The sequence below is a fragment of the Pygocentrus nattereri genome, chromosome 26 (genome assembly GCF_015220715.1).
Source record: "Pygocentrus nattereri isolate fPygNat1 chromosome 26, fPygNat1.pri, whole genome shotgun sequence".
Taxonomy (NCBI): domain Eukaryota; kingdom Metazoa; phylum Chordata; class Actinopteri; order Characiformes; family Serrasalmidae; genus Pygocentrus; species Pygocentrus nattereri.
The window spans coordinates 26477121-26504328 of NC_051236.1; the positions used below are offsets into that span (position 1 = coordinate 26477121).

Consider the following 27208-nt stretch of genomic DNA (forward strand, 5'->3'; position numbering starts at 1 on the left):
AGAGTCTTTAAAGACAACTTTCTTTTATGCAGAAATCCTGGTGGTGTTGCATATAAACAATAAAGACCAGTGGTTGTTCTGCTAAGGGTCTTGCTGTTTAACCTCAATCAGCTGGAGTATAACTGGGTGCATCTGCCGTGGCTCTATATCCTCTCTATAGTGCACCTTATTTGTTATGAAATAAGAATTTCTACACTAAAATAATGCACCAGAAACTGGGATTCAGTTCTATTCAGTAATAGTCTTTATTTGTACTCTGAGTGCCTGTTTGTTTTTCTCTCTCTTCAGAAAGAAGAAGGGAGAGTTCAGGGGCAGCTGAACAACACAGACTCCAGCCAGTACATCCGTGACCTCAAAGACCAGATAGCAGAGCTCGAGCATGAGGTGAGGTGCCTGTGTGTGTGTTCATGCATCTCTCTTCACAGTCGCTGCGAAAGTTTTAAATACATCTATTTCTTTATCGAAGGGAACACCCTTTATAATGGCAGAGAAACAAATGTACTAATGTACAAAACAGGCGTGCTCTATTTTGGTGCCAAAGCCACCATGACGTCTCAGATGTTTTACCTGTTTTACCCTCAAGCCACTGTCATTTTTTTTTCAACTGTATATGTATGTTTTTGATCTTCTAGCGTCTTGTGTGGTTTTTGCTTTTATTTTTCAGAGGCTTTGTGAGCACTTTGAACAGATTTGGGAGTTCATTTAGCAGTGTTGTTTAGAAGTGTTAACTACGCCCTGTAAAATGCTGTTTCCTGCGCTAAGGCAGTTAAAATTGCCCGTACACACCCCTCTTGGTCTCCATTTCAAAGGTTTACTTGTAGCATTTTTTTACAAGGTGTGCATATGAACTATTCCGGTAACTATTTCAGTCTCGATGCTCGATTTAACGTGACGTTACTTTGTGTAGGTATAGGAAGATGTTACCTCTTCAAGCCAGCTGGTCAGAGCCTATAAAAACATTCACCCCTTATGGGTTTCCATGTTTTATTGTCATTTTTTACAATGATCAGCAGAAACAGATTCTTTCATTTCAACATGAAAACAGATCTCTGCAACAGTGATTCAAATGAATTACAAATATAAACGCAGAGATTCAAAGTACCTTATAAATATCTCCTTGCATAAGTACTCATCGCCTTTAATATCAGTCTCGCTGGTACAGCCAGTTGGTGTTAAGTCAAGTAGATAGCAACTCGAGTAAATAGTTAAATCATCAGTGTGCAGTCATGTTGTTCCAAGTAATTTTAGTCTAAATGCATCTGTATCTGGAAAGTCAGCTTCTAATGAGTCAGTGTTGTTGCATAACCTACACCGCAGTTAACTCTTATGTTGTAAGATTAGTAAAAAGCACAAGAACATTTCCATATCATTGAATATACCTTGGAGTACTGTTCAATCAATCGTTTAAAAAATTGTCAGAGTATGTCACATCTGCAAATCTGCCAGGCATTCACACAAACTGAGTGACCGTGTAAGGCAGAGACTTGTGAGTAAGTTGGGATAGGCCTCTGTCAAATCCAAAAAAACTGGGAACTATGGGAATGTGGCAAAAAGTAAGCCAGTGTTAAAATCACCTCTCAGCTGCAATTTGCCAGAAGGTACATAAAGAATTCAGCTGGAATAAAGTTCTATGGGCTAATGATACCAAAATTGAGTTTTTTTTACACATCTTCACCATGAAGCATGGCAGCGGCAGCATCATGTTGTGGGGATGCTTCTTAAAAAGTGATCGTATAGGGTAGAATGAATGCAGCTGAATACAGGGAAACCTGATGCAAGAAACATGAGGAGGAAGAAGATTTTGTGTGCTTGGGACAATCCCAAGCACACAACCAAAGCTGCACAGGAAAGACTGAAAAAAATTGCTGGACTGGCAGAGTCCAGATCTCAATCCAATAGAGAAGTCATGGCTGGACTTGAAAAAGGCTGTTCACTCATGATCCCCACACAAACTGACAGAACATCAGTTTTGAGAAGAGGAACGGGGAAAAATGCAGTGTGCAAAGCTGATAGAGGCCTATAAACACAGACTCGAGGCTGTGATTGCTGCCAAAGGTGCATCCACTGACTTGACACAGGTGAATACTTGTACAGTGTGTTTCATATTAATGTAAATTAATGTAAATAACTTTGCTTAGATCTGTTTTCACTTTAAATGATTAAAAAACATGGAAAATTGCATGGAGGCTTAATCCTCCTGTATGGATATAGTTTTTATTCAAATGAGTTTCAAAAAGATATTCAGTACATGGGTTGAATCTGGAAAAAAATGTTCATATGAAGCGGTGAGCATTTAGGAAGAATTAGCAGTTTTTACTGGTGGCAGTTTCATTGTGGTTACCAAATAATACATATCTGTTAGCAAATAAGAAGCCTTGGGCAAGGTAAGGTTCACTCAGGTCAGGTTTACTGTATGTATCACCATTTACAAGTCATCATCATTTACAAGTGGAAATGACTGTACAAAGCATTTATTATGACAGCTTTGCTTCCTTCCTTCTCTTGAGGTCAGGACCTTTAGCTGTTTTTGAGTTGTTTTTATCGGAGAGTTTACCATCGCAAGGATGAAAACCTAGACTCACACAGGAAAGCAGTATCCCTCAAAAAATATCAACTTTGACCGACAGTGATTTTGAAAACAGTTTATATATATATATATATATATATATATATATATATATATATATATATATATAACAAAGCTTTCCATCCTGTGTAATAGTGGCATAATTAGAGAAAAGAAGAGGATCTAGTTTGAACTTCCACATCTTACCTGCATCACTTTAGCAATATGTCAGGCATCTCCAAGCAGATTACAACGATTTCTGAATAAAGTCTAAAAGTGAAGGAATGGGCAGTTGGTCTGGAACTCCATATATTGCTTTTATATTATTGTTATAAAACTTTAGTTTTTTTGGCTGAAGGATGTAAGACTTTATTCACCATTTGCCTTTTGTGGTTGAAATATTGCAATATTTGAAAAACAAAATTGTTTTGAGCTATTTGTTAAAGGAAGTTGTACATTTGGAGTGGGAATTGAATCAGGAATCCAATATTCTCGTTATAGCGGGATAATTTGGGCAGAATCTGTTTTGCTAACATTGAAATTGTGTTGTACTTTCTGGTAAAGTCATTTGCAAAAGTTTGAATACTCCTGGTCAAATTACATGTTTTGTTGATTTTCTAAGTAAAAATGAGTTAACACATCCTCTGCAGAGACAGCTCACTTAAAGCTACACTACGTAAGTTTTGGAGGTTTGGCGACCAAGTGTTCAAAGAGAAATTAGTCAAAACTTAGTTAGGGACGCGTTTTCTGAGGATGTGAGTGAATTGTCTACTTCTGTCATCAAATCTTCATCAGTGTAATGTTGATTTTTGCACCTAAACATCAAGCTAGAACTACTTTTTGAGACTGTGTGTGTGCCATTACTACGTAAAGACGTACAACGTACCTCAAAAAATTTGAACAAAATCCAACCTAGTTTTTTTAAATTGAGTGATTTAAGTGACTGAGTGATGTGAGTCCCTGCACTGACACCATGGTTTTTTCCCTCCTGACTCAGTAATGTGACTTGTTCCATTTTAACAAAAAATCTGGCAAATTTTAGTGCATGATTTCTATTTTTTGCTGATTTCTCTGTAGTGGATTTGTCCGGGAGTGCCCAAACTTTTGCACAAGACTGTATATTGGAAGCATATTAGACCCTTGATGTGACTTAGTTAAAAAGCTTTTCTTTTTTTTTTTTAAACAAAAGTGATTCATGTTTGTTGGATCCGTAAATGCTTGCTACACCCCAAAACTCATAGAACATCCGTGATTGGTTAAGATATTTATGAACAAGAACTTTCAGAGAATCATTAAAGATTTCTGTGATATCACAGTTGTTGTTTATGTTGTTGTAAAAGTTAAGTTCATAACAAATTTGGTTTGGTGAGGTGTTAAACTCCAAAACAGTTTTGTTTTGATAGTAACTTGATTCTAAGCTCAATGGACATTAAGTCGTCCATTCAGTGATTAATAAATTGTAAACCTGACTATTAATTGCAAAACACAAAACACGAGTTGACATATTGCCGTTTGTTTGTGTTTTGTTGACCACCGCTAGAAACATAGGTTTTTAAACTGTTGAGTGGTAAACAAGTGTCATGTGTCAAGGCATGACTCCAGACTTAACTGTTTTCCTTCCACACTGTTGCATCACTTTTGATGTCTTGCTAAGACAACTGAGCGGTCACAGATTTGTCTTCAAAATTACTTTCACGATACACAAACATACGTTTCTGAGGTTTTTCAGATACTCTGGCTGAACAATATGAGGAAAATGCACTTACAGCAAAAGTGTAAAACCGTGTTGGATGCGAGAAACCTTAACTGAGAACAGAAAACAGAAACTACTTCATTGATTTACATTGGAGAGGGGAGGATATTCAGATTTTTACCTTCTTCTTGAAAAACAAAAGCTTGGTGGCTTGCGGTTAAACTGCAGTGTACTAAATCATTCACATGGTTCCTCCCAAGTCCCTATCAACAGAGTGCAGTAAGGCAGCTTTACCCCAGAAAGCTGCTTGTTTCCTCTTCACGTTCAATCCAGTTTCAGCATCGGTAGACTTTTGTGGCTTAGATGCCTTAGCCAGCATGGCTGATTTAAATGCTTGTGGTGAGGGGGTTAGAAAGTGAAGCACTGTTCAAAAACGTGTTAAGTTTCTTCCTTTTCAAGCAGGATTAAACAACTCAGCCAACGTCATTTGTCATATTTTCACTCGCTGGTTCTTTGGCTTGATTAAAAGCTGACACCTCCAGCCAAACAATTCACACAATCTATCATCGAGTGTGGGCTGTCACTATTGAGTAATCTGGCGGTTATTTTGATGATTTTTCGAGCAGTTGAGGTTTTTGTTTTTTGTTTTTTTTTTAATCCTTTGGACCCCAGCAGAATTCTGGACCACTGTTGTGCATTCCTTACACTTTTCAGAGTTTTATCAGTATTTTAAACAAAACATTATTATACAAGCAAAATTACAACAGTTTTATTTTAAATGCGATCCCTACATCTTTAAACAATGCCAAGAGAGACTAACACAAAGTAATGAGCGCAGGGCTGAAGGGAAAATGGGCATTTATATTGTAATAGGTGTTGTATTTATGTTAAAATGTATAATGAAAATATGAATTTCTAGAGATAAACAAAGATATGAAACATATTAACTACAGCTGATTGTGTTAAACATCACTTCCCTACACATCGTCATACACAGGCAGCTAAATGTTCCACACTTAGCCTAAGAACTGTCCCCATTCTTTCAAGCCTGTAGCAAGAGATAATAAGAGACAGCTAAATTTATGCAAAGAGAACCAGCAAAATCGAAATGAAACGGGTTATTGTTTGCTCTGAACAACGCTCAGCATGAGGAAGTCCAGCCTGTTGTCACTCACTCGTCTAGTCACTACATCTGAAGGACGAAGCTAGCTGGAAAGTGAAAAACATGATGTCAGGCTACTTAACATTAACCAGTTTAACTGATTCGCACAGGTTATGAAATGTCCCTATAAATGGACACGGTCAGAGTGGTCTGAGTGAGATTTCTGTACGCCTACTGATGTTATTTCATGCATTATGTTATGAACTTGGCTGTGTGTTCAGTAACATTAAATTAGCTAAATTACCTTTGAAATTACATCACTGAACAGAGGCTTAAAAGGATTTATGCTTCGAACTGCTATCATCACTGCTGCCTAGGTAAGCAGAACTCTTGTCAGATTCTTCTGCTTCCTCATCTGATTATCAGCTTATCTGAACACTCTTTAAAGCGCCGTACATCAACAGTGACTGGCAAACTGTACATTTAACATGATGTAAATATTAATTCATTTTTGAAAATTCTGTAAATGATTGCAAATTGTTTAATCATGACCGCCTTAATTATGAGCCACATATTTGATACAGGTAGCAGTATTAAAGGTGTGCCTTTATGGGAAAGCAGCTAAGTGGGTGAAGGGGAAGGGCTAATGTATGTGGCTACACATTCAGGACACTCTGTTAAGTCAATTTAAAAAAAAAGGTGCTTTACTAACACATTGTTTTCTAGTTATGTCTGTTATATTTGTTCTGTTGCTATATGACATCCCTGGTTGGTCTAGGTCAGGTCTAGATTTCAAGTACATATCTTTGTGTTGCTGTGTGATGAGCAGCCAGTCATTGCTCTGTGAGGATGTGACAGTATTTAATTTATAGAACTGTGCAAAATATATTATTTCTGTCCAAAACAGCCATGAAATCAAGTTATTAATTTTGATATTTGATATAAGATCATCCATTTGCACTAGGAAGAGGAATGTCAAAGGACATTCAATGGGGGAATAAAATAAAAATATAAACTGGAGTTCAAAAATGGTTAAAAGAAAATGGGACTCCAAATAACCATGCAAGACTGGTAGGCCACCAAAACTGTTATCATCAGATAAACAGCACTTCAGGCTTTCGTCACTGAGAGAGAGGAGAAAATCATGCTCCAATCTTGCTTCAGATCTAAGAAAAAAAAAGAAAGAAAAAAAAAACCCCACAGGTGTTGCTGTCCATCGTTCCACCATGAGAACTCAGAGCTGAAATGCTAAATGATTCTGAAAAGACGTGTAGCTGTCAAGAAACCCCTACTGAGAAAAGAAAATGGACAAAAAAGTGAACACTGAAACTGGACAACTGGGCTGTAGACTGAGGTTTTACAGACCGATGAGTCTTAATTCATATATGGGTTGTGAGAAGGAGAAAATGCAACCGGCTTCTAAGACTGAAATTTGGAGGTGTGGGAAAATATCCCTGCAGATTTCTTTGAAAAACTGAAAGCAGATCTGAAAAAGAATGGAAGCTGTAATAAAGACAAAGAGTGGACATGCTAAATGCTGAAAAATGTTATATTTAGTTGATTATGCTTCTGTGTAGTTTTCTATTAAATGCTTTTTTCCTAACGCTAAAAATGAGGATCTTGTACTTAATGGACTTTTACACAGTACTGCACTTTTTTTTTTTTTTTTTTTGGTAAGTTTCCAGTAGGCGATTAACTGAGATTCTGAACACAGGAGGATAGCAGTCTCAGTGCAAGTTATGAAGGGGTCAAAAAGCTTTCTGCTGCTGCAGGTTGTTCGTTGCTATTTAAATCACGTAGTTGCTAAAGAGCACAAGGTTTCCTATCAACCATATTTGCACTGACTGAAACCATACACCTACTAATCTCTCAACACCACCAAGATATAAGCTGTCAAACACGAGGCCTCTTGTGTTGTGCTGCTGGTTTCCGGCTTATTCATCTTCTCTCTCTCACTCTTTCTTTCTCTCTCGCTCTCTGTGTCTGCCCCTTTCTTAGTTTATCTCTCTGTCTTTCTCTCTTTCTCTCAGTACACCTATTTTTCCAGTTGTCACGTCAGTATCCAGTTCTTATTGTGGTTATTCAATGATGGACTGTGCAGTTGAGATGTTAATGAGTATGTGAGGTTGCACATGAGGCATTTGTGTGTTGCGGTTGCTTTGAAATACCCATGAATACCTCTCTTCCCACATGTCTGTCTTGGTGATGCAGTGTGTTCCAGGTAAGTGTGTGTGTGTATGTGTATTTTAAGCATCTGTCAATTACTCCCCACAGCAAAAGTATTCAAACCCATATTTCCCCTCGGTATCAGTGTATTTTGCCTGTGTTTTATTTAATTTTCTTTCTTGAATGTGCACGTGTCTGGTAACTTCTTGACTTACTCTAAACCTTTTACTTTGTTTTATTTTAAGTACAAGCAAATGTTCCCTTTTTTTATTTAAAATTTTTTGAGCACATGTGTGAATTGAGTATCTGCTAAGTTGAGAGAAAAGCACAGGGCCTGTTAAGCAGATAACAGTAGTAGTAGTACTAGTAGTTCTAGTAGTAGTAAAAGTATTGTGGATATTTTAATGCCCAATAAGTACTTTTTAGTGGGGTGGTAGAACTATAGTGCTCAGTTCAAAAAGCCCTTTTCACATTACATGAGAGTGTAACCTGAGTTTAACCAACTACAGTAAGATTCCAGTCCCTTTCCACTGATCTCTAAACCTCTTTCTAATTGTACCAGACATGGTACACAGTACAGTCATGGCTTAAGTCCTACTGATTTACAGTGTAAGATTTGAATCATGCAAAATCCCGTTAGCCACCTTGGCAGTAATGACAGGCTGAAAGATAGTCATTGTCTTTTTACTGTGGAGAGATTACACAAGTATTTTATACACAGAGAATTTAACATTAAAATGAAGACACTAAAAAGGATCATTAACATTGTGCTGAAAAGCAGGAATGTGTTTTTAACTGCTTTTACGAAATGTTAGGTGGCTTACCGTTTTAACCAGTCACATTTCATCTACAACTTTGTCTAGTCCTGTAAAATGTGTCCCAGTAATCTGAAAGAGGACAAATCAGCTTCTTGCGGTATGAGCAGGGATCTAATTTGTAGTGTCCTGCAGATGAAAGCAAGCAGTTTTGGTGATTACAAGTCATTTAGATCAGAAGACAGTCTAATACCTGGGTTTCTCTTACTTGTACTGACACAGCTAAGTGTTCTTATTATGCGTAACCTTAATTTAATATCTATAAATAGTTTTGCATATATATGAAAGCCATTTCCGTTTTCAGTCTTGAGTCACCAATTGAAAACATACACTGAAGAAAATTAGTAGCAGTGTGATGCATTTTTAGAAGAAAATCCTGGATCGTTTTTTTTTGTTCAGAATGCAAAGTGGAAAAATAGCACTTTCATATCAAAGCAGTGTTTCTCCAGTTTTTTTTTTCCATGTTTTCCTTTGCTCTTTATTTCAGTATGAATGGACCAATAAAAGTGATACAATCTCGTTACCTTAACTTACAGTAAACGTGCATGAGCCAAAGCTGAAGATGGTAGCGGTTAGATATCAATCTTCACATTTAGGTCTACATTTAGGTATAGATGATAAATATGTGCCGTTATGCTAACATCGCTTGAGAGGAGATCAAAATGCTCCATGTAGCCCACATCTCAATACAGCACATTGACCGCTGCCATTTTTCACAGATAATACAACAATTTTACCATAGTGGGTGCTGGCTAGTTTAGCTCTGGGTGGTTTCATAAGCTATAAGCATCAGGGGTGAACTTTAATAGTACTGCCCTCCCCTGGCAAAGTATTCGCTTTTCACTTCATGCCGATTTTCTACTCAAACATAGCCTAGAGAGTCATTGCTGTTTTTCTTTGTAGCGAGCTCCCACAAGTTTTCAGTGAACCATGACTACCTGACAAATATCGCCTCCACAGCATCAGTTTAGCTGGCATGGAAAGTTTGAATAAGAAGTCGCTTTTAGCCTCATCTGGTTAGCTCTGTTACCTGCACCGGTTTTTGATTCTGTTGACAAGTATGACATACACCTCTGTGAAGATGATTCGTTCAAAGCATTACTTTACCTGGCTGTCTGAGTGATGAAGATGCATGTTGCTGTTGTCAGAAGAAAACCTCATATCTCCAGAATGAGAAGGAAAAAACCTGCTGTCTTTTAATGCAAGACAGTGAAGGCCGACTTTTTTCCCAAGTCGTTTTGGGCTATTCCTTTTGGCCCATTCTCCATGAAATGTAAACACAATGTAACACAAAGGGCAACAGGTATTTTCAAATTATGTCAAAAACTGAAAAACGACAAAAATGGAGATACGAGTTTTCTTCCAACAGAAGCGATGTACTTGTTTCATTATGGAAGGTCAGCCATCCAAACAGTGCAACTTTATATGTATTGTATTTGCGTAACCTGTCCAGGAGGGATCCATTAATTCTAAACCGTGTAGGCAGAGATGGGGCAGAGTTATAAGGTGTAGGGGAGGGTCTTATAAAATGACTGACAGGTCACTGTAAACACAGATAAGTCTTCGACTCCATCCTATTTGGAACAGCCCGTAATACCCTTGTGCTGTGGCCATTGTAAAAGCATTTTTTTATCATGCTCTAGAGTTAAGCACACTTCTGTCTTCTCTCTTTTGTTTGTGAAGTTGCCATTTTGGAGATATAACAATATATGAGATATGGTTTAATGCATTTAAAGTAATGGAGTGGACCACTGATGTTCTTCTTAGTGGCTTGTGGCAACTCCTATCAAAAGAAAGGTAAGGTCATGTGAAAATGATATGCAGAGATTAAAGACTATGAAATTTACATTCTCAGGTACAACAGAGTCAGTGAGACTTAAAATACAGGGAGATTCACTTGAAAGAGCCCCTGAGTATTCTGTTGTAACTCCTGTTAACAATCCGAACCAAAAAAAAAATCTGCTATCTTGACGAATGTGTAATTGATTGCTTTACATGCAGTACTGGAAGGGAACTACTTTTTCTGCCAGACACATGAAGGGGTACAGGGGTCTGCATACGGAAGTTGCAAATGGAGGTTAAATGTTGCGACAGCTGTCCGCCACCTACCTCATCGCTCCGACGCAGGGACATCCTGTCTTGTTCGAAGCTCCATATACTAAGGAGCTCATTGCACATTGTTTGGTTCAGATTGTTTGTCTTAGAGAGAGTAATTACAGAGTATTTGAGGCCTCTTTCGAGTGAATCTCCCTGTACCTTTTGTCCATATAAACCTGCCCTTGTTTTCTAACCCAGATAGGAGTGGAGGCTCTTGCAGTGTACCGATTGAAGTTTTAGATCAGTTTTATGTGCATGTTGGGAAGTCATTGTGCTGTCAAGGGAATGCATGTTCATTATGTTCATATCTCCCTCAACCTTATGAAGAAACACTCAACTGATATTTACATGATTTGCATGACGAAAATGTGTTGCCCACTGTCTTTTGCCGACTCTGTGGTGTGAAATGTCTTTCCATTTGAGTCATTGCTACGCTCTTTCTTCACAGATTCGCTGTTTAAAAGGACAGAGGGGCTTACCCAACCAGACCAATTTTGACGGGATCCACATCGTCAACCACTATGGGGCAGACGATGAGTCTTGCCAGTCTTCAGATGAAGAAGGAATGAAGCTCCTGTCCCACCTAAGTGCTCGTCCAGGAACGGGACGCATCACACTCCACCCCCAGCTGGAGGACTCGGACAGCGAGGGGGACGAGGACGGAGAGGGTCTGAGGCTAACGGTGCCCTCTAACAGCAGCCATAAGACCACCACTGTGTGACCACCAACACTACCGTTAACAGACTGACCCTTGAAGTCCGGGAAAGGGACGTTACCTGAGAGCTTATCTTTATATCCAGGTCCAAAACTGCCATCAGCTCATTTACAGCACTTAACTAATGAAATCCTGAGTCATCTTCACAAACCATGAACTGGGATTTTGTTCACATCTGCCTTATCCATTTTGTTTTTGCCAAAATGAGTCAGATGTTTTTGTTGGAACTTGCTGTAGGATTCTGGTTGGGGGTTGGTGTGGCCTCCTTCAGGGCCTTTGAGACCATACTGGACTGGAGCGAATACTGAAAGGCCTGGATATCTGAGGGTGCTTAGTTTATTTTGAGCTTCAGAGAAGAAGCAACTTGTATGATTGTGTTTTATGCATTACGATGAAACTTCGTTCTACTAGGTTTTATGTTTTAATCGTGTTTTTTTTTTTTTTTAACAAACCATTAAAACCCCATGGAGTGCGTTCGTGGGTGTCCATCACTTTGAGGGAAATATATTTAAGATTAAGGAACACTATCCTGTAGATGAACGTTGTATAGAGTCTCAAATAAAAGTGGAGTGTCATATCAGTCACCACAAGGAGCAAAGCATTTTCAGACCATGGCATGCAGCACCTCTGTTGACTTGTGAAGGATCCCACATCCATGTATATATGTACATGTGTACTTTTTGTTTTTTTTTTCATCTCCATTATGACTTGAAATGTATCTAATGTATTTCATATCCTCAGTGTACAGTGTACAATTCAGTTGAAAGGGACATGATCGCCATTTTTGGGAGACGTTTTGTTGCTACGCAGTGCACAGCCCTGGTTCTTCTCTGTACTGTAACCAGCTCATGGTTTCCAACAGTGGATTTTACTGTCAGAGTATCACAGACTTTTCTTCTGTTGCCTGGTTTGCTTTATCACAATGTTTTCAAGCATGATTGAAAAGAGCATGTTTTCAAATTTTACAGGAGTATCTTAAACTGGGGCGTCCTCCATCTTGCTGTAATTCTTCTGTTCTTTATCTTCCCCACGAGCAAGTGCTCAAAACTCACCACGAAACACAAATACAAACCAACTGAGAGACTCCGTCAACCATTAATAAGAGTATTTCTTTATTTCTCATGTTCAACACGTTTGTTGCATATTTGCACAGAACATACAGAGTTCCAAAAGTATTTGGACCATTTTTGTTTGCTTTATATATGGGCTCTACTTGAGCAATGGTGGTTAATGAGCAGACTGACAGCATGTTCTGTATGTACACTCCCGTTTCAGGTCACCAAAAGTGTTTGGACAAAATCGTTCAGAATGATATTTAATGTTTTCTTCTACACTGGCCTGCTGCGTTGGCTTAGCAGTGAGATGATATCTGTAAATTTACGAGTGGATTCAAAGGGCAAGAACGCTGCATCTGCCAGGTTTCAGAAATGAGATGATGTGTGCCAAGTGGGTGGTTCTTTCTTTCTCCATCAATCAGAGAGATTCATCTTTGTCTAATCAGTTTGTCAGTGAGCTGTCTTAGAGATTTTCTCTTGAGCAAACTGCCACCAGGCCTTCCTGCTCTTGCGTGATTTGCCCAATGCTTTTAATAGTAGTTTGTGCCGTCCGAGGTTCTGCGAGCGGGATTTCCTGCAAGTGGTGGCTTTTGACACGTCTTCCTCCACCAGCGGTTTCTTTTTAGTGGTGGAATAAACAGTTATTTTGGCTTGACTTATTTAAATAATTCTTTAAGCTTAATAAAGGCTTGCTTTGGTGTTAATGACACCTAACCCCATTTGTGGCTACGTACCAACAGTTAATTAAAAAAAAAAAAAAAAAAAAAACCCTAACCATGCTGCGAAGGCTGAACATCCTGCACAAGCAAGAAAGCCGAAGAACCCGCTTACAGCACATCTGTGTTAAAAAAAAAAAAGTTAAAAAAAGACTCCAGTTTGTCCAGATACTTTTGGCGCCCCAGAACTGCTACGTATAAATTTGCTGGAATTACTGTGCAATAGAAGCCTAAATAACACTTGCAGTGGTGTCTGATTGTCTGATGTTTCACAATGGACCCAAAAATAAAACTTATGGAAAAGTAAAAGAAGACAAATGTGATGGTCCAAATACTTTTGGATCAGCCAAGGGACTTTGCAGCAACTGAAAATGCTGGTTGATGTTGATGGCAGTGTAATCTGTTATCTGTGCTATGAATGTAATGTGACTAGATATGTGGAAGGTGCCTTGTGATGGCAAGACTACTTAAGGGAAAAGCTGTAGTGAGATGTTTGGCCTTCACCATCAAGTCAAAACAAACCAAAAAGTGGCAGATAAGGCTCTGAAAGCAAGAAACCAGTGCAGACTGCTTGGAATAGCCGGTCCACCAGCTAACGTCACGATTACAAAATGAATAATGTTCCAGATGCACCTGAGTCATTTAGATACCACAGTCCAGTTGAAGCCTCCACCACTGGAAGGGTCAGTATGCTGAGTGCTGCAAAGGAAAGAGACTTTATGGAAATTTCACTGGTAAGGCTGGTTGTGTCACGATGTAGAGGTGCTCATGACGGAGCATTAACACTAAGCATAGGCTGTCTATGATGTTAATAGTCGAGACTTATCAGTTGACAATAAAAATGCTGTTTGACAAAGTGTCTGGTTAATTTGAATTCTTGATGGTGTAAAATAATAACATGCACAATGAGAGAAAACATTCCTACATTCAGAAGAACACAAACAAGCTTGATATGCAGATTTGCAAGAGATTTATAGTTTCCACTTAGGAGTTGTGGTATTTGGATTAACTAATTTCAGTATTTCCATGATTGATAATGATCATGGTCTATGGTAAACTGAGGTTCAGTGCACTGATGAATGTGCTTGAGTTTAAAATGTAAAATATATCACACTGTCAAAAGGAGGTAGACGGGAAGACTGGAGACGAAGCTGTGTTGTAATGTTTTTCTGAAATGATGTACACATTTAAGTTGCGTTGCTTTTCTCAGAGGCCGAGCTCTCCTCTCACTGTATTCTGTAGTTTATCTCCGTCCCCATGTTCTCCAGGCTGTTTGAGGGCTGTGTGCGGTGTGGTAACTCCAGCAGAGCCCTTCCTGCACCGAGCTCGACTTGCTAATGAGACGTGTTATAAAGAACGTCTGCAGGAAGTGATCTCTCACAGCTCAAGATGCACCAAAAACGCACCACGGCTACAGAGTAGAGCCTGATCCAGACTGAATGCAGGGAAGCCCAGCCTTTAGGAGATCAGGTAAGCCACGTGAGTGTGGATGCATTTCTGTAATAGTGGCCGTGGAGCCTAAGAGTCCAGCCATCTTTCAATCAGACCTCTGAAATCAGTAAATCACGCCCCGCAAAAAGCTTCTAGGTCTCAGCTCGGCTGCACTTTACGTTGTGCTTGATTAGGTTCAAAGCTCTGTTAGTTTTATGCTCTTATTGAACCTGTATTCTTTTAATTCTAATGAACATTTTAAAGAGAGTTTAGCCCTCTTTACACATTCCTGTGTGCTGGTTGATCTGACACACCGTAGCTGTGAAAATAGTGGAGAATATGGAAATGTATAAAACTGATTTTATATTAATATCATTTAGATGGATTTTAGTGTGAAAATCATGTCAGCGCACATGAGGTAGTTTATCATCAGATGTGTTCACACTGATGTTAGTTTGAAGTTTCTGACTCGCAAAGCTTATATTGAAGAAGTGAGCCAACGCAGGAATTCCATAATATAATGTAATAACACACTTGTAATAACACATGTAATAACACACATGTAATAACATCTTTTTTTTTTTCTTTCAAAAGTTTTCAAAACCCGTTTTCCATTCTCTCTGATACTCATCCAGCCTGTTGGGTCCACTTAAACTTTGCGGTGTGTTAAATTGCTCTATAAACATGATCACGAAAAGTAAACAAACATAAGCAAACTTTCACTTTAAATTATACGGCGGTGCTCTACAAATACTAGGGCAGAAAATGTGGTAGGGCGTAATGTTGCATGATGTGACAGAACCATGTTTGGTTCCTAAAAGCACATTTTGATAGCTCTGTAGAGAGCTGCTTTAATAAATGAGACATGAAGAAAGATTCTTCACATAGTGGAACATTTTCTAGGAAGAAGCCTTAAACTGGTGAAGAACCTTGTGAGTTTCTCTTCACACATCATCTCATTTACAGACATTGCTTTCAGGAATGAAAATGCGCCTTTGCTCCAGGAGCCCTTTGTGACACCTTTTCTCAAAGAATGTTACAGGTTAAGATGAGTCAGGTTTCAAACGTTTGGGAACGCTCCAAAGCGGCTTTAACAATGGGCTCATTTCCTTGCTGATGAATTCAAGGGCTTAATTGCTGCTTTTGTGTCATTTGCTTAATGGCTGGTGAAGTGGAGCGTTTTATGGAGCCTCTATCAGTGGAGTCTTGGGGAGCCCCGGGGCCGGTGGCTCTAATCACCAGAGGGCACATTGAGCTTTGATTTCCTGCGATTGCTTCACGCAGACATTTCAGATGCAGCATCTGCCTCAACATCTCGCATTATCAGCTGCCTTTAAAAGAGATGAGGTTGAGTTTACTGTGTGCGGTTTCTGATAAAAGGAGCAGGCCTGTAGCGGTGTGGAGTCTGAAGACCTGCATGTTTCAGCCTCTATCAGTGTTTAGGGGCTTTTCCTGCTGTAACGTATACATTCTAACCTCAAGCTTGGTAACACGCTGAGGAGTGGCATCAGGCGGGGTGAACTGCGGACTGTTACAGCTTCGTTTATGTTAGTGTAACTAAGCTGCAGTGGAAGATCAGACTGCAGTAGCGCTAAGGGACGGTGTACTGTGTAAAGCCAAGAGTGAACCAAGGACACATGGCCTAATGATGCAGACCAGATGGACTAAACATTTACTGTACCTACTGTGACTCCTGTAGCTTTTGTTATGTTATAGAACATATTCTTTTGGTTCTGTACAGTAAAGATATACCATTTTTTTGGGGGGGGGGGACTATATGCTAAATATACACTTAATGTCAGATATACACACACGTGTGTGTGTGTGTGTGTGTGTGTGTATATATATATATATATATATATATATATATATATATATATATATATGTATATATTTTTACACACTACCACATCCTCTGTACACTTCTGTTTATTTTAATGAACAATTACTGTTTATTTACTCAACTGAAAGCACTAGGATGTTGGGGAAACATAAATAAAATGTGGCCTGTGCAAAAGTAATGGCACCATTTATCCCCCCCCAAACTCAGCAAATGAGCTGAAATTGCGCGCTAAAATTTTCAGGAAGAATGCCGGATTTAAGTTCGTTGAAAATCAACAAAGCATTATTTGACTGAGGGTGTTTAACCTTTTTTTTAAACTGTATTTCACAGTATCTGATGACCTTTAAGTTGCGTTAATAAGTTAATGAGCTTCCTGAGAGCTGCTCTCTGAAGGAAAGCCCTACACACTTAAATAGCTTGTGTTGAGTGAACTGTTCTGTTCTGTTCTGCTTCTGTTCAAATGGCGCAGAAGTAAAAGTAAATAAAAGAACTGATTTTATTCTATGTGCATTATATCATGCATATAATGTGAATCATGGATCAAGAATATCACAAAAAATGTGCAGCAACTGAAAAACAAGATCACGGTATGGTACTTTAAATGAAATATCAGCCAGCGCTCGCCGTAACTGAGCGCGAGTGAGTCAGATCAGTGTTCAGTGTAACACAGTGACTCGTCAGATTATCTTGATAAGTATTTTATTTGGCTCGTGAGGGAAACTCACATCTGTCCCATTTGCTGCTTCTGTTTGAATATCGGCTGCATCTTAGATTTGATGACTGTTAGATCTGGTGAATATTAAATCTGTTCATAGCCAAAAGTAAGAGGACTACAGTGTGAAATAATGTCGAGCTAAAATCTGTTTTTAATGGACATAATGCACAGGAACTGCATTATATTTTCTACTGAAGCTGGCTGGGCTCCCTCTCAGCAGCTTCCCTCACAGGCTGTGAGCATTACGGCGGTCTGCTCAAACTGATAGCACACCCTTACCTGCTGATGGGGCGAGCGAGTGAGCGACAGGTGAGAGAGTGCACTCTCAGTCTGGTCAGCCTGCCTGCAGTCTGTGCGCTGCAGTGCTGAATGCAGCGCCGGGCGTAGCAGGTGTCGTGGGGTCGGCACGGGTCAGCAGCCAGGAGAACAAGGCCGCTCTGTTCCACCACAGCTAGAAACTCAAAACCGCGGACGTGTGGACCCAAAGCACCTCGGAGACAAAGATTTATTTCATAATGATCGTTTGGCAAAGCACACAAACAAATAAATTGGCGAGTAACCAAACATACGTAACGATATAATCGAATACATTTTATAATCGATGATGATGATGATGATGATGATGCTGCTGAAAACAGCAAAAGCAAATAAGTGAGTAAATACATTTCGTTTTTCACAAATTTATTTGCTTGATTTGATAATTGTGCATTCTAAAGGTTGTGGTTAGGACGATGCGACAATCTTCCTATTAGAAATTCAAATTTTATACAGTCACAAATGCTAGTTATAGAAAATAACAGGGATTTTCAGCTTTCAGCTCTTTTTTCACACCTCTTAAAACCCTTTGAATGTGAAGAGCTGCAGAGCTGTTTACTAAGTCACAGATACTGTATCACAGCTTTCAGAAGTTATAATGACAATAGAGACAAACTGCTGATTGAAATGAATGTAAGCAGGCCAATCAGGTCGTGCTCAGGTGTTGACCATCTATAAAAAGACTTCACAGTGAATGCAGCTCTGAAACCAGAGGACGTATAGCGTATAGTGTATATGTCTAAATGTGATGCACACCAGACGGACTAACTTTCACTGGACCTGTTACTGCTGTACCTATATATATATATACATATATATATATATATATATACACCGCTCTGTTATATATATGTTTCCACTCTGCAGTTCTTTTCTGCTGTAATGAGAAAAAAAGAATCGATGTGTTTTTCACATGATTGCCAAAGGAGTCGTGTTGTATGTTGTATTCAAGCTGTTCTTGCTGTGTGAACAGCAGAGATGACGTTCTGATGGAATGAGTTTATTGTGAGGAGGTTTCCTCTATTCCTTGTTCCTTTGTTACTGAGGTGAATGTAGTTCATTTGGAAAAGTCCTACAGCCTGAAGAGGCCCATGAAGCTTGGAGTCCAGTGTTCCAGGTCTATCCGTCATCAGTTTCCTCATTAATAGATGACTCTATATAAGCCATTCACTCTGTTTAATACGGGGGACTTGTTTTAATGGATGTCACTGCATCACATCAGGTGCAATATTTCGTTCAAGTTAATGTAACTAATTCCCAGTGAATGGCCCATTAAAACCACTGGGTTGTTCTAGTTAATCTCAGGTGTGGATCAGAGAGCAACCACAGCACATGCATGAAGTCATTAACGCTTGAATCTGGATATGAACTTTATGCGTGTGACGCAGTAGGGCTGCATGATTGTTCTGCCAGTTACAGCGCAGGAAAAGATTCAGATCTACATTTATTCGGGTTCCGCCTGTTTTTGTTGAGCAAAATGATTTCGAGCTTTAGTTCCTCTTGAGCTGAATTCGGTCAGGTGAAGTTCAGCGCTCGCGCTTCAGCTTCCAGTTGGCTTTAATGTCGAAGCCTCAAAGGACTCAACTTCACTAAAGTTCGAGCAACAAACAGTTGATTTCTCCTCTCTCTCCCCGTGTGTGTGTGTGTGTGTGTGTGTGTGTGTGTGTGTGATGTTGAAACAGCTCCGTGTTCAGCGTGATCGTCTCGCGCTTCCTGTGCTCGTGCTCCTCCAGATAAAGGCTGTTATCGCCCCTCCTGCCCCCTCGGGACACCCACTGGGGGCAGCAGCAGCAGCAGCACTGGTTGGGGGAGCAGCTCCTTTAAAGCACCTGCCTGTAAAGGAACAGAAGCAGCACCTGGCAGGCGGGCGTTCAGCGGCGCGCATGCGCAGAGCGCAGGCACGGCGCTTTAATAGAGGAGCGACGGCGCTCAGAGTGAGTGGCCTTCAGCGCAGCGCGGAGGGAAGGAGGAGAGAGAGACACTGAGACAGACACACAGAGAGAGAGAGACGCAGAGTCGGTCAGCGCCAGACATGCCGCGCTCGTTCCTGGTGAAGAGTAAAAAGGCGCACAGCTACCACACACCGCGCAGTGTGGAGGAGGAGTACAGCAGACTGGAGGCGCTCATAGCGCACATCTGCACAGGTACGACCACCCACGCCCACCTCGGCTCACCTGAGCGATACACACACTCGCCCAGCTCCGGTTCTTAGCGGTTCAGCAGGTTGCGAGGTTTTCACGTGGTTTATCGTTTCAGCCCGTTTTAAGTGTTTAATATTTCTGCTTTATTACTGTTTGAAAATGGTAAAATACACGGTTTTAACCATAATAGCGTTTCAAAGCCATTATCCTCTTATTCTTCCCTTTTTACTGCTTAAAAAATGAAAAGGTTTGAAAAACGCAACAATACTGTTTAAAAACCTTTTATATTGTTCGCTTATTCGTTACTCAGACTGATATTTGTTATTTACCGATTAGAAATCGTTAAATATATCACATATAAATAAAAATATTACATAACTGTGATTGTTTTCTTCATGTAAAAAGTCTAAATCTATCGATCTATCGATCTATAAAGGAGGTACATTTTCAATAAATATTTTAAGTTAAAATGAATGAACTGCAATAAACAATACTTTCACAAACAATGGTTTAGTTTACAGTTCAATTCTTTAAAATGATTAAATTATTCTTAGAATAAAAATATAAACATTGTTAAAAATGATTTGTCAGTTCCCAAAATGAAGTAGGAAATTTCTTCATGAATTATTTTATTCAACTCAATTACTTTGATCTAAAGACTCGTTCGTTCCCAGTATTTATTTAGACTGAGTTCATTTACTTGTTGCCCCATTAAGTCAATGTTTAGGTTGAACTGACGAGCTGTTTTACAGTGTACTGTGAAAATACAGAGTTTCTATGCAAAAAACGGGGGAAAAAATGCACTAATTTTATAGTTCATTATAAAATCTTATTTGAAATCAAAATGAGATTTTACTCTGTGGAAATGTTCATCAGTTCGATCTAAAAAAAAAAAAACTTCCTGTGGTGACGAACAAATTAGGCCGTTTCATTCAACCTAAATAAACACATTGAACGAACGACTCTTTCAAAGGAAGTATAAGTTAAAAATAAAATGAGTTAATTTTACTTGGTACCACGTGAAGCATCTTATGGGTTGAACTGATGAACCATCTGTACAGTGTGTAAATGACAAATAACCCTAAAACCTCTTCATTCACGTTTTTATTCATTTTACATTTTACCTGTAATAATACAAAAAAAATCGAACCTGTGTTTATTTGCCTGTTTGGAACTCTTGCATAACACCTTGTTCGCCTCTATCTGCCTTTCTAAGACTGAAACAACAGCTTCTACAGAAAGATACATCTGCAGAAATGCAGCCTTGTTTCTTCAGCTCTTTATTTGGTCCTCTCTGCACTCACAGACAGTAAGCTTGCTGAGGAGCCAGAGTGCTCCCCGGATGGCCGGTCAGACCCTGCCGGAGCCTTTTCTCCAGACCCGGCTGAGCTGTGCTCCAGATCTCCTCCTCTCAGCTGTGGCGGCAGCGTGTGTGACCGCTCCTCGGATTATGAGGACTTCTGGCGCCCACCCTCACCCTCAGCATCACCAGGTAGGCTGGGTGGTCTTCTAGTTTGCAACCTGCACTCTGACAAAAACAGGCTCATCATTTCCACAGGAAATCCATCAACACAGTTACTGACAGAAGCATGTAAGAGAAAAGAGACAATGAGTGCTGGTGTGATGTAGTTCATTCAGCAGGAGCGAGTCAAACTAAAGCACTTATTTTTCAATGCGCTGTAATTAAAATGATTCATTATTCATTCGAGGTCACCGAATCCAACAGTAAGTGATCACCAACACAGGGCCAGATTATTGATGCTAATCTAATCTGCACTGGACTTGAAAAATCAGATGACAAATGCTATGAAGTGTCTGCCTGATCAAACCCGACCTGCTCTTGAGGTTATGTGGTTAGTGACATTAGTAAACGGCAGTCAAACCACAATCTGCTCTTTGTTTTACTGTGTGCAAATCAAGCAGGGGCTGATTACTGTTTGACATCCCAAAACACAGCGGGTTTCGTTTAACCAACAAAAACAGGTATAGCCTGCAGCAAGCTGCTGCCTTTGCAAATGAGCACGGCAGTGCTGACTCAGCCTTTTTTTTCCCTCTTCAGCAGACTCTGAGAAGTCTTTTTCTCCGTGTGGGGACGAAACACGACCGTTTGCTGTCCCCTTTGGCTCTTACCCATGGAACTTCAGCCATCATCATCATCACCCGCTGGATCCAGAGAGGAGTTATTACAATGAAAGGATGGCTGAGCCTCCTCTCTTCGGCGAGAGAGGACCTGGGACAGGTGTTTACGGCCACTATGAGTCCACTGCCAGCCTGTTTGAGCGGACCACGGCGCCTGAGCTTTATGTGGACAGGAATGTTCGTGGAAATGGACCTGAGATGAAGACTGACACAGCCACGCTGTGTAGTCGCCTAATGCTGAATGGAGCTTTTAAATGCATCAAGTGCAGCAAGGTAGGAGGGAGCAACTCACCGTTTGTGTCACATCCTGCACAGCGAAGGGCTGTAGATGGAACCCGCTATATAAAAATCTAAGCGCAAGGATTGGTTACCTGGACAGGCATTAAGCCTAGTCAATGGAAAATCTCCATTCCAAATGAGGTGTAGTCCAGGACTACGCTTAATCCCTGTCCCTAAGAGTAAAATCAACACTGGTGATGTTTAGCACTAAGCACCCTGGGGCAATATTTGTATTGAGCACTGTATAAAGGCACATGACAAATCTAATCATATTCAGTATTATTCATTTTTAATTATTTTCTCTACCGCAGGTCTTCTCCACACCACACGGCCTGGAGGTCCACGTCCGGAGGTCCCACAGTGGAACGAGACCTTTCGCTTGTGACATTTGCGGGAAAACCTTTGGCCATGCAGTCAGCTTGGAACAGCACAGAGCTGTTCATTCGCAGGTACAGGACCATCAAACTTATCTGAGGTTCACGTCACATGACCCGCGCTCAAGCTCCAGCACTCTGCAGCGTTTTGATCTAACCCTAATCCAGCACACCGGACTGATCTAGATATTGCATATAGCTGTGTCTAAAGCAACTCAGTAATTCTATAAGACATACTATATATTGCTGTTGTCGGAACAAAACCTTGTACCTACAAAATGAGAGCTTTACAGTAGAGGGGAAAAACTTACTCTACTTTTAATGTAAGTCAATGGAACCAGACTTTTTTCCAAGTAATTTTGGGTCATTTCTGTTGGTCTGTTCATCATGAGATATACACACAATGTAAAGGACAACAGTTACTTTTAAATTACGTCAAAAACTGAAAAGCAACAAAAGTGGAGATACGAGGTTTGTTTCAACAGCAGTGATATGTATGTATAAACTACACATTATGACTATTAATGAATACACGGCTAACGGTGGTCCATGATTTTAATATAAATTTCACTGTGACCTTATCCAGTTTGGCTGGATCATTAACTGGATAAGGTGTAATACGTGTGGTTTAGAAGCTGAACCTGCTGGGAGGGGATCTCCATGAGGAGGGCTGGTGAGCAGTGCCTCAAACCGAGAGCTTCAGATTGAGTTTGTTTGTTTTCCCGTCACACAGGAGAGGAGTTTTGATTGTAAAATCTGTGGGAAAAGCTTCAAACGGTCCTCCACCCTGTCCACACACCTCCTGATCCACTCGGACACAAGGCCTTACCCGTGTCAGTACTGCGGCAAGAGGTTCCACCAGAAATCGGACATGAAGAAGCACACGTTCATCCACACAGGTAGGGCAGCTTCGGCAGTCCTGACACAGCTGTTCAAGGGTTCTTTAGTAAAGGGAACGGTTCTGTTTAGGACCATAAGTTCTACATTCTTAAAAAAGATGGTTCTTCAAAGGTTCTTTAGTAACAACGTTTCTATATAGAACTGTGAGCAGTCAAAGAACTATACGCATGCTTCTGGGTTCTTTGTATCATGAAATGGTTCTTCAGATTGATTCATGTGTTGTTTATAGTTCTGTATAGAACCTTTTTGAAAAGGGTTCTATAGAGGACCCAAAAATGGGTTCTTCTGTTGTTGCAAGCTTGACATTGTAACAATAGAAGCAGCTCTTTGATGCTGTATAGAACTTTTTTCAATGTACAGCACATCAATCAATCTGAAGAGCCATTTCACCACGCAAAGAATCATTTAATCATAAAATGATTCAGTGTAGAGCTCATGGTTCCAAATAGAAGCATTGCCTTCACTAAAGAACCGCTGGAGAAGCTGAATGTGGTCTGTGAGCCTGTCTGATGGGCTGATGTACTTCACCGTTCGTGCCTGATGCGAATGTAAATAGTGTGACGCTGTTATCCAAACCGGGAGCTGACGTCAGTCTTTTTGTTTTTGTTTTTGTTTTGTTTGCAGGGGAGAAGCCTCACAAGTGTCAGGTGTGTGGGAAAGCTTTCAGCCAGAGCTCAAATCTGATAACACACAGCCGCAAGCACACGGGCTTCAAGCCGTTCGCCTGCGAGCTGTGCGGGAAGGGCTTCCAGCGCAAGGTCGACCTGCGGAGGCACAAAGAAACCCAGCACGGACTCAAGTGAGGGGCACCAGGGAGCCACCCGTATTCAGACAAACCCCGCCCGCCTGCGCTGGGAGTGGGTCGCGGTTCATATTCGCGAACTGTAAGACTACCGAGGGGAAACTCAGTGAACACTGAAGGAACACATTGAAAGGGGTTCCTCTGGTGCTGCGAGTCGTAGAACCCTGTTTTCAAAGCTAAGGTTGTCCTAGTCTATCCCAGTAGCCAGTCCTAGCGCGGGGGGCGGGGCTTGTCTGAATACAGGTGCGGAACAAATGCTTTCTTAACTCCACCAAACACTGAAGGACAGTTGTGTCACTGTGCGGAGCAGTGAAGACCAGCCCGGTCACAGCGGAGGCCGCAGACCTGTGTGTGTGTGTGTGTGTGTGTGTGTGCTGTGTGTGGACAGTACAGTCAGCAGCCCAGCAGGTCTGGCAGCGTTAAAAAAGCAGCTCTTTCTCCGCGACGCTTCATCCAAAGTGACGCCTGATCGATGTATAGGTCCTTAATAATTATCGCGATATTTGACCTTTTAAATATCGATATTGTCGCCTGCGCACTTAAAAAAGGCGGTTCTTCAGCGGTTCGTTAGTAAAGGAGCTCTATGGAGCCACTTCATGCTTAACGGGTTTTTTGCGTGGTGAGATGGTTCCTTAGATTGATGGAGAATATATATATATATATGTTTGTAAATCTATATATATGTATATGTATGTAATCTATATATATATATAGATGTGCTGAAAATATGCACCAAAATGAGTTAATAACCGTTTAATAAGCACATCTACAGCATGTTCTCCGTCAGTCTGAAGAACTTCGTCACCAGGCAAAGAACCGTTTAAGTATGTAAAGGTTTCTTTGAGTGTTCATGGGTCTACCGGTTTCTTTACTATGGAACCTTGAAGAACCATCTTTTTTAGAGGGTATTAAATAAACTAAGCTGGATGAGAAACGTCGAGTTTTTGGCTGAATCTCAGACCAGGTGAGCGTCCCGGTGTCTGAATGAATCGAGACCCTCCAAATAAACGAGGCTAAATCAGTGACAGTCAGAACTGAACCGGTTACACATCATCGCTCCACTGGTGTGTGTATTTAACACAGTGAGCAGCAGCTGTGTGTGTGTGTGTGTGTATGAGAGAGAGAGTGTGTGAGAGTGAGTGTTTGTCTCTGTGTGTGTGTGCGCGCGCGCGCGCGCAATCCGAACCCAAAATATTATCACCAAAATAGAGCGCTGGCGGGCGGAGGACTATCAGGGCTGTAGATCAGCTGAGGAGCAGAAATCAGCGCAGCGCGGAGCGGTGCGGGCAAAACAGCCCCGCTCAGACCTGATTTCTCTGTTTGGGGTGGACAGAGCGCCCAACCGATCTGACCGCTGCTCACGTATTTTCCACCCGTGGGCCTCACCTCTGCCTCCTCTCCTCCTCCTCTCCTCCTGCTCTCCTCCTCTAACCTGTTTTCTAGTCTTGCATACAGGCGGTCTGTGTCCGTATGGCGGAGCTGGAGCTGTGGTCAGCTGTGGTCAGCTGCGGTCCACTTTAGATGTTTTAATGATTACATTTTTGTTTGTCTCGCTATTTATTGTTGAACGTGGTTTGAATAAAAATGACTGAAATTAATTTCCCTGTTTTTAAAGCGTCGTTCTTTCAAATGATGGCGTGAAGAAAACAAATCAGCCCGTTCAGAGAAAGAAAGAAAGAAAGAAAGAAAGGAAGGAAGGTAAAGCTGGTTCTGCTCGTATGGAGAAGCTCTGGTCACAGATCCGCACTCGGTCAGTTTTTCCAGTGTATGAAGGGGCAGCGTGGCTCTAATGTTCCCAGCGTTAGCTGTAAAACCCCCCGGCGCAGACGTGCTGTGTGAACTGCGGCTGTATTCGGGCTGAGTGGGTGTTCAGAGTGAATGTCGCTCATATTCAGTCATTAATAATAATAACGCGGTTATTATCACCGTCTCTCGCTTTGAGCTCCGAAAGACCAAAGTTGGGTTAAAAGATCTAAATGTTTAATGTGACCTGCAGCGCAGATCAGAGAGAGAGAGAGAGAGAGAGAGAGAGACAGACAGAGAGAGGGAGAGAGAGAGAGACCCTGCCAAAAACAAAAAAGCAGACAAACATATTTTTGTTACGATTTTTAGAAATGAAGAATTTATTATTGTTGTTATTATTGTTATTTATCATTATTATTATTGTTATTATTATTATAGTTCTATATATTATCATTATGTATTATTATTATTAATATTATTATTATAGTTGTATATAGTATTATGTATTATTATCATCATCGTTGTTGTTTTTATGTTACTTATTTAAAATATAAACGCATTTTAACGTTTAAAAATATTTTAAGCGGTTTATTTTTGGAGTAGTCACGACATTAAAACGAAATATCTAGATTTAAATATGAACATAAAGAATCAGGAACGAACAGAGCAGAACACGCGGATCATAAACGCCGTTTCGTCGTGAAGCTTTTATCAGGCTTTTCATCCAAATCAGGCGCACAGATACAGATAAAGAGGTCAGACGGTCAGTACACCGTCCTGAAGCTGCGCGGTGAGGGATTTTAACTGCGGTCAGGGATAATAAAACTGCTTTTATTATTTTAAACGCCTTAGCCTTTATGTGTAAACGGTGCATCTTAAAAGCGTTATTATTAATATTATTATTATTATTATTATTATTATTATTACTGTTAATTGAAATAGGCTTTTGCTGTAGAGAACAAAGTGACTCTGTTCAGCCTCTTTTCTGACTCAGATTCAGGCTCAGTGTGATTTCTGCGCTGTGCTGTTTGATGCTCTGAGTAAAAGCCCTGTTGTGCAGATGAAGCATGAAGAACTGAGCGGAGAACCGACTCAGTCTGCATATCTCTGAACACCCACTGACTGCTTCAGCATCCCCACCTGCAGCTCTGAAAGTGCAGGACTCCTTATAACAGCTGAATGGAATAACTTAATTGCTCTTATTGTTTACATTTTCCTGGACATCTGAGAGCAGATATCTGAATATAACCTACACTAGAGAGCACTGAGAGTCACATAAGCTTTAATTTCCCTTTAAAACCCTGAAACAACAAACAAACAAACCAAGAAAGTGTATTTATTTCTCTTCCAGAGAACCTCAGCGCAGTTCACCCGGCTTCTGTGTAATACTCTTCCCTGCTTGTTCTCAGCAGCTGGAATATTGACCTTTTTATCCTACAGGTCTAACAGTCACTCAGTCTCTAGTGTTATAGGCCTAAAGCCATAGGCATACACATACTAGAGTGCTTTAAAGCATTTTAAATCAGCTTCACTCTCTTCATCTGTGGCCAACCTGCCACTGAAAACAATAAGTGCTCTGTTCAGCCTCTTATTCAGCGCTG

General features: G+C 40.5%; 2 protein-coding genes across 9 annotated transcripts in view; both read left to right on the forward strand.

The window, feature by feature from the left end:
- The window catches only part of evi5b (ecotropic viral integration site 5b), a 69185-nt gene extending 56071 nt beyond the window's left edge, over positions 1-13114 (forward strand). For 3 of the 7 annotated variants that reach the window (XM_017698057.2, XM_017698061.2, XM_017698055.2), the window contains exons 19-20: positions 289-384; positions 10888-11160. In XM_017698057.2, coding sequence (XP_017553546.1) covers positions 289-384; positions 10888-11160 — 369 coding nt within the window. Of the gene's footprint in view, positions 1-288; positions 385-7572; positions 7583-10887 lie in introns of all 7 variants that reach the window. The other 4 variants (XM_037534801.1, XM_017698059.2, XM_017698060.2 and 1 more) reach the window with 2 other exon arrangements.
- Positions 13115-14313: 1199 nt separating this feature from the next.
- Positions 14314-25462, forward strand: gfi1ab (growth factor independent 1A transcription repressor b). Of its 2 annotated transcripts, none has more exons than XM_017698062.2 (7): positions 14314-14395; positions 18912-19373; positions 20677-20862; positions 21430-21782; positions 22100-22237; positions 22896-23061; positions 23687-25462. In XM_017698062.2, the coding sequence occupies exons 2-7, from the start codon at positions 19262-19264 to the stop codon at positions 23863-23865; spliced, it is 1134 nt and encodes a 377-aa protein (XP_017553551.1). In that variant the 5' UTR covers positions 14314-14395; positions 18912-19261; the 3' UTR covers positions 23866-25462. The 2 variants fall into 2 exon arrangements, with proteins under 2 accessions (XP_017553551.1, XP_017553552.1); XM_017698063.2 differs by having other exon boundaries at positions 21433-21782.
- The last annotated feature ends 1746 nt before the right edge of the window (positions 25463-27208 follow it).